The 7,831-nt window shown below is 36.2% G+C and overlaps 1 protein-coding gene across 1 annotated transcript in view; it reads right to left on the minus strand.

Moving 5' to 3' along the window:
* Window positions 1-7,831, minus strand: part of LOC127495152 (NACHT, LRR and PYD domains-containing protein 12-like) — a 101,266-nt gene that overhangs the window by 48,338 nt on the left and 45,097 nt on the right. Inside the window, exons 6-9 of the mRNA XM_051861757.1 lie at window positions 6,079-6,204; window positions 5,730-5,825; window positions 3,805-5,535; window positions 1,835-1,915 (exon numbers count right to left, since the gene is read on the minus strand). Of these exons, the coding sequence (XP_051717717.1) occupies window positions 1,835-1,915; window positions 3,805-5,535; window positions 5,730-5,825; window positions 6,079-6,204 (2,034 nt within the window). The remainder of the gene's footprint in view (window positions 1-1,834; window positions 1,916-3,804; window positions 5,536-5,729; window positions 5,826-6,078; window positions 6,205-7,831) is intronic.

Below are 7,831 nucleotides of genomic sequence, written 5' to 3' on the forward strand. Positions count from 1 at the left end.
GAGAATGTATGCGTGTAAGAGTAGAAATGTATGTATGTACATACATACATACATAGTTGCGTTCATAATTTTGTTCAGTATATTTTAAAAAAGGGGCAGAGCTGTTCGATATGTCTCGCCCTGTCTTCCTGTTTCAGCTGAAATTATGTCAACACACTGAATAATGCTGCACATTCCAACACACTTCAGCGGGCCTGTAATAGAGTTTTGTTTCTAGTTGTTTTGTTAAATTAACCTTATACTGCTGCATTTGGATCCTCTCTCTTTTACCCTGCAACCAGCGTTGTGACAGTAATATATTTACACAATACATTATTCTGTATATTGTAAAATATACTGTTATATAATTTAATATATTGAACAATCATATATACAGAAATATTTTCTTTCTGTAAGGATTTACTCTCTACTTGACTAGATTTTTGAACAAGTATATGCACTCTTTACTCAAATTTTTAATGAGTAATACAATTGTTACATTTTTCATGCCGTCTAATTTTTTCTGCAGCAGGTTATTTTTGCAACAAAAGAAGCAATATTACCATAATCATTCTGATATTATGTTCTGTTTGGGTGGGTTATGTATTATGTTTCAGTAATGTGTCATTCACATTCGGACAGGATTAGATTTCTCAGAGGACCATTGAGTTTACCGAAAAAGAGTAGATAATTTGCCCTGGAATTTTTACTGAGGTTGTGTGAGATAAACACAGTCATGGCAGATTCAGATGGGATTAAAATCACTAAGTACATCTGTGAAACACAGATCTCTCTATCATTCTAATGGAAAACTAGTTCTGTCCGAATAGGGCTTTAGTTTTCAGTCATTTCCCTGTGTTTCAGTTAGTTTCCGTGGTTACTCATTGTTTAAGTTGTCTCAGCTGAATCTCATTTCTTTGATTCTGGTGACTTCTGCTCGTCAGAACAGTGTGAATGCAAAAACTCAGGCCAAACATGCACAAAAAAACACCTTTTACAAACCCATTGCAAATGTTTTATTGAAACTAAAATATTAAAATTCAATCAACTAATCATCAAAAATGATTAAATATCAAGTGTCTGTATAAATTTGTTTTTATAAATTTTTAGGGATTGTTTTGTTTGTTCCATGGATGGCTCAGCTAAATAGGCAATAAAGAGACTGTTAACTATTATTATTCCTTTTAATTACACTAATGTCTAATTAAAATGTCTACAAATGTATAAAACTAATTAGAGATCAGGTAAAAACCACAAACACTGGATCTCCGCCCACTAGGGGTGATCTCAGTGAATTCGCATGATTAATGAGATCAAAGAGATCATCGCCCTCCAGAGTTGAACCATTGCAATTTTGAAACATTTCGAAACAGTTATGACGTAACGAAGTCTCGTTTACTGAAATCATGTAACTTTGGCAGTTTGATACACACTCTGAACCACTGATTCAAAACAAAAGTTTTATAAAGGCTTTGAAGCTTCATGAAGCAGTGTTTTGAAATTGACCATGACTAGCAATTAGATCGAGCTGTTTATTGTTTTATCTGCAGCCAATGCCAACAATTGCCATCTACAGGGTATAGAAGGTACTATATCTTGTGCGCTTTGCCTTTACTTACCGAAACTTGTCAACAAGGCTGCTTTACGAGGAATTTTTATCATGTCTCAGTTTGTAAAAATGAACAGAAACACATTTACAGTAATGCTCTTACAACAGAAGCCAAACAGGTCAGATAGGTGGAGGGTTTAAAAGCTGAAGTCTGACACTCATATTTTTGTTAAACCATTAATTTATAATTTAAGTAAAAAATGGAATAAAAATTTAACAGTCATGATTTTTCTCAGTGTTACTTACTGGACTGATCTAGTTGCTGTAACCACAGGCAGCAGCTTCTGAAGAACTTCATCTGCTGTATTTTGTGCTTTCTGGTTGACACTATTTAAAAATAAAAAAATAAGTTAACTATTAATGATAATAAAAGTAGTAATAAATACTGTAAGCACATAATACATTAAATTCCTTTCTTAAATACTCTCAAATATTTTTTTAATTTAATAAACACTGGTTTAAAAAGGACATGTGAAAAAGTATTTTAGTATTGAACTGTAGAAGCTACTAAATGTATTCAGTCAACACAGAATCAGTTTTCTTCTTTTTCTTGTCAATGTTGCTGTTGGAGGTCTATTAGTCTGCATTTACACTACAACAATTAGTTTTGACATATCAGATTTTTTGTCCCATTCGTTGCTATGGTTATCACTGTCAATCATCACAATTTCAGGAGTGACTCACAGATCAATAATTTAGTTGATTCACTCTTATAATCAGACATCCCACCTCTCCCGGAAGTTCCAGGAGTCTCCCACATATTGATATTGGGATCTTCTCAAACAGAAGGCTGCATCCTAGTGAGATTGTGTCTTTCCTAGTCCAGTCCTTCTGAGGCTTGTAGACTTGAATCCTCCTCAGCATTAAACACTAGAATGAGACACTTTAGTAAGTGCGCATAGCTACGTCACACGTTCCTGGCCCCTTGGCTATGGCATGAAAATATTATTAAAACTTAATTTTGGAAACATACTTTGTATTACAGATTTTCTCAATTGTTTTGGCTCAATTCTCAAAAGGGAATTTTTTCATCTCTGAGCAATTAGTTTAATGTTTATATCAGATTTAAATTTCTTATTGATTAAAGCAAATTGCATTTGTTTTGGCACATGTGCAAAAGAGTAAGTACAATTGTCTACAATTTGCACAATTACTAAATGCACATGGCTTGTTGATCAAAACTGTTGAGTTGATTCCAAGTGAAACTGTCAGTCTTCACAACTTCTAAACATACTTTCATCGTGTGAGCCATCACATGCACAGTGATCAAAATCTGTCAGACATGATCTATTCCATAAATATTTTGACATGGAATGTTTGTGAATGTAAATGGGCAAATGGCGAGCCATTGTAATGAAATAGGAATCACAAACTTATCAATCAATCAAGTTTGGAAATATGTTTGCCGACAGCGCAATCACCACTGTTTTTGAACATAGTGGAACTTCACAACCACAAATAACCACAAATAAATTGTATTTATACAGTATACATTTATTTTTGTAGAAATGTATTACATGTAAACTGAAAATTCTTGTCATGGAAGAGCAATAGGAAGATATGTAAGTGTTAGAGAAAGACAGAGTGTGTAAAAATGACAGTAGTAACTGAGTAACTGAGAATTTTCAGTTTACATGCAACACATTTCTGCAAAAATAAATGTACTGTATAAATACAAATGTTCAATTTATTTTTGTGTACTACAGTATTGACTTTTCCCAGTAAATTTTTACCTACTGTCTAAATCTGTATTTAAAAAGCTCAGTGTGAAACACAAGAGCATTCAGATAGAAAACAAACAAAATATGACATGTATGCCTTTATCTCTGAAAACATTATTTTTGTCTTACATTTTTAATGAACTCAGATAAACTCAGTGCAGACTCGTTTTTCATCAGTTCTTTTTTGTGAGTTGGAATGTGTGCAAAGGATTGTGGGTGATTGAAGGACATGAAGGATACAATTGATGCATCCTTCAAAATTAAAACAAAGTCTGCCTTTAAAGGATCCTTGAAATTGAAACAGCCTTGTGCTTGATGATGTTGCTGCAGAGATATGCAGTCATACTAGGACACAGCCTCCATTTAAGAAGTACCCGCAAATCATGTATAATATCCCAGAAATCAATCTGTGTCCCGTGATTTAAACACCTCTGATTTCTTTGTTTCTCTATAATGTTTTAGACTGTAATGATGATTGTATTTAGTGTTACTTACTAATACTTTTCTTCTCCAATTAAGCTGTTCAGGTTAAATTCCTGCATCGTCTGCTCTGAGGTCAACAACACAAAAACTATAGCTGACCACTGAGATGAGGAGAGTTTCACTTTACGTAATCCTCCATCGCTCATATGAGGTTTAGCTTTGTTCACTAGTGAAAGATCACCCAGTTCATTCAGACAGTAAAACAGATTGATGTATTTATCTGGAGAGGGATTCTCACTGATCTTCTCTTTAATATAATCAACTGTTTTCTCATTGTTGTGGGAGCTGTTTCCTGTCTGTGTTATTAGTCCTTGTAAAAGACTCTGATTAGACTCCACTGACAGACCCAGAAGGAAACGAAGGAAAAGGTCCAGATGCCCATTTTTACTGTCTAAAGCCTCATCCACAGCTCTCTGATGGAGATCAGATAGTGAAACTTTGTCTCCATTAGTTGGTTTGGTAATCTGGTCAAACACATTGATGTTCTTGTTTATAAAGGAGAGATGCACATATAGAGCTGCTAGATGTTCCTGAATGCTCAGATGAATAAAGCAGAAGACTTTCCCCTGATACAAGCCAAACTCCTCTCTGAAGATCTGAGTGCACAATCCTGAGTACACTGATGCTTCTGTCACATCAATGCCACACTCTCTCAGGTCTTCCTCATAGAAGATCAGATTGCCTTTCACAAGCTGCTGAAAAGCCAGTTTCCCCAGTTTTAGGATCATGTCTTCATGTTTCACGTTTTTCTCATAGTCCTTCTCATGTTTGATGATGGTCTGAATATTCAGGAAGTGTGTGTACATTTCAGTGAGAGTCTTGGGGAGTTTTTTTCTATTCCATGATGTCCTTAACATCTTCTCTAGAACAGTGGATGAGATCCAGCAGAACACTGGGATGTGACACATAATAAAGAGGCTCCTTGATGACTTCAGGTGTGAGATGATCCGGCCGGCCAGTCTCTGATCTCTGATTCTCTTCTTGAAGTATTCCTCCTTCTGTGGGTCACTGAATCCTCGTACCTCTGTCACTCGATGGACACACTCAGAGGGGACGAGATCAGCTGCTGCTGGTCTGGAGGTGATCCAGATGAGAGCAGAGGGAAGCAGATTCCCCACAATGAGGTTCATCAGCAGCACGTCCACTGAGGCTGATTCAGTCACATCACACAACCTCACATCGCTCTGAAAATCCAGAGACAGACGACACTCATCCAGACCATCAAAGATGAACAACACTTTATATTTGTCACTGGATATTTCCATTTCTTTGGTTTGCAGATAAAAAATATGAAGAAGATCTGAAAGACTGAGTGTTTTGTCCTTCATCAAGTTCAGCTCTCTGAAAGGAAGTGGAAATATGAGCTGGACGTCCTGATTCTCTTTCCCTTCAGCCCAATCCAGGATGAACTTCTGCACAGAGACAGTTTTTCCAATGCCAGCGACTCCCTTTGTCAGCACAGTTCTGATGGGTTTGTCTTGTCCAGGTAAAGGTCTAAAGATGTCACTGCATTTGATCGGTTTGTCCTCTGTTTCTGCTCTCCTGGACTGTGTCTCAATCTGTCTCACCTCATGCTCATTATTGATCTCTCCACTTTCACTCTCTGTGATGCAGAGCTCTGTGTAGATCTCATTCAGGAGTGTTGGGTTTCTCTGCTTTGATATTCCCTCATACAAACACTCAAACTTCTTTCTCAGATTTGATCTCAATGTGTTGAGGACTTCAGCAGGTTTAGAGTCATGGCTGTAAGATTAAAATACTAGATTATTACAAAAGTTAGAGAAGTAAATAGCCGTACATTTCGAAATGGATTATTTGTTTATTGTATTATGGGACACAGAACATCATTATGTTTCAATTATAAATCATGTGTCTCAGTGATGTGCAGCACCTAAAATTAAACAACAACAACAACAACAAAAAGTCCTACATTTTACCTGAAACCAGGATTCATGCTTTCGTTAAAGTCTTGTGGTTGAATCACAGGCGTGAACACAGTTTTGTTTTTAACAGGTCTGGATAGAAGATTTGACCTTAAATCAGAAAGAAGAGAGTAACGAATCAGACACACTGATATTGATGTAATTGTGTCATTAACTGAGTAACAGACCAACAGCTTTACAGTGTGTGAATGTATTAACAAATACAATACATAGAGCTTTGCACAAGGAACAATAGTTATCATTTTTAGACAGCAACTTGCTTAACTCATTGAACTGCTGTATATTAATAACAATTTAATAAAAATCTTATACTATAAGCATAACTTTTTTAGAAATTGTGTACCTGAGATCAGGCCATATGTCTCCACTCTTACACTGTGGTGGCTCAGTCATAGACCAGTTACTCTTCACAGACACACAGCTGGACTCTGGTTTTGGTCTCTTCTGCTGGACTGAACTGGTTTTAAAACTAAGTAAAATAAAAAGCATACAGACTTACATATGTTGTGCACGTTTACTGGAAACTTCTGTCTAAGGAAAGACCAGGGAGTGTTGTAACACTTTTGCTTTAACATTTGTAATTTGCACCTTGATTCAAACTTTGATTACAATATTTCCACATTTATCTGCTACAAATTATACTTGCATTGAAATGCGTCCCTAAACAGGACAAATTAGGGTCAAGTGCAAAAGAAAGCTGATCTTACACTCCCAACTTCTTTCTCCCCACTCCCAGGATAAGTTGTAAAAGCAGGAAGGGTAAGTTCAAACAGTCTAGAAGACCATGTAAATTGTGTGCATTCATTTATTGTAGCTTTCAAACTTTTCCAACAATTTCCCATTCCCTCTGATTCCCTCTCCTAACCGTGATCACATGATTGTTTTCAATGGCGCAATGGAGGACGAAGGCTCAACCCAATGTTTTGCTGACCTTTAAAGATTGTGTGGAAAACAAAAGCTTGTGTTATTATTATATGATAACAGTCTATTGCAAATCGTTTCATTTGTACTTCCTTTTCAGCCTAAGCTTTTCCGGGTCAGTATGTCTACCTTGGGTTGTTTTGCCAAGTGTATAGTGTAAATGCAGATATCAGATATGGGCACAGGTGGAAATCGTAGTGGGGTCGGGACCTACCCCATCTAAGGGTTGTACCCCCCAAGAAATATAATTAAAAATCACAATGTGTATTGTAAATAATATAATGATATACACTTAAAATAATTGTGTAAGTAGTAAAACAATACAAATCCAGACGCGCAAAAAAATGCGTTTCAAGTTTAGAAACATTTTGAGTCCCCCTCTCTTGCCTCAGTGCTTTGGTCCACTGCCTGCTTTCCCCCTTTACCTACACACTAGTGATGGGAGAAACTAAGCTTTTCAAAGCTATGAATCAATTGGCACTGAAAAGGCATGGACTGAGTTGTTTTTGAGGATGACCTCATTGCATATGCATTTGTAGGAGTTTCCCTTTCAGACACAAAATTTATGAGAGGAGAGTAATTAAATCAATCAGGCAAATCTTACAAATCTTTGTGCTTGTCAATTTACTGGTTTGCGCCATTATTTAACGCCCCCCAAAAAAAACATGTCAACCCATTTTGCAATATGGCTGCATGGCACAGAGAGAGCGTGGCAGAAGGGAGAAAATATTTTCCACTCATATTAATTTCTTTGTGACTGCAGGTAAGCGCAGCTGTACCCCAAGTGAGCCGAGAAGATAACTTAGACCACGAAGAGTTTTTCACGAAGGGGGGTATGCAAGACATAATTTTGGGCCCCTTCTTCCAGATGAATGTTTTTTTTGGCTTTTGTTTTGACGTTTAATAAGATATTAACATTTTTGTATTAGTTAGGTTTAGTTTATAAATGGATTAGAAAGATTACTTTTTGTTTTATTGCTTTCTTTCATTTGGCACGGTCTAGTTTCCCTTTGTTTCTCCTCAGTTCTTAAATACTGTAAGTTTGCCGGTGTTTTGTTTTGCTCTGTAGAAATTGTTTACCTCTTCTTTTTTTTTCCCTTTCTTTGTAAATATTCCCAACTTTAATACTTTATGTATAATTTATAATAAATTACAAGTTCACTTGTATTTCGCTC

The sequence above is a fragment of the Ctenopharyngodon idella genome, chromosome 15 (assembly GCF_019924925.1).
Source record: "Ctenopharyngodon idella isolate HZGC_01 chromosome 15, HZGC01, whole genome shotgun sequence".
In the NCBI taxonomy this organism is placed as follows: domain Eukaryota; kingdom Metazoa; phylum Chordata; class Actinopteri; order Cypriniformes; family Xenocyprididae; genus Ctenopharyngodon; species Ctenopharyngodon idella.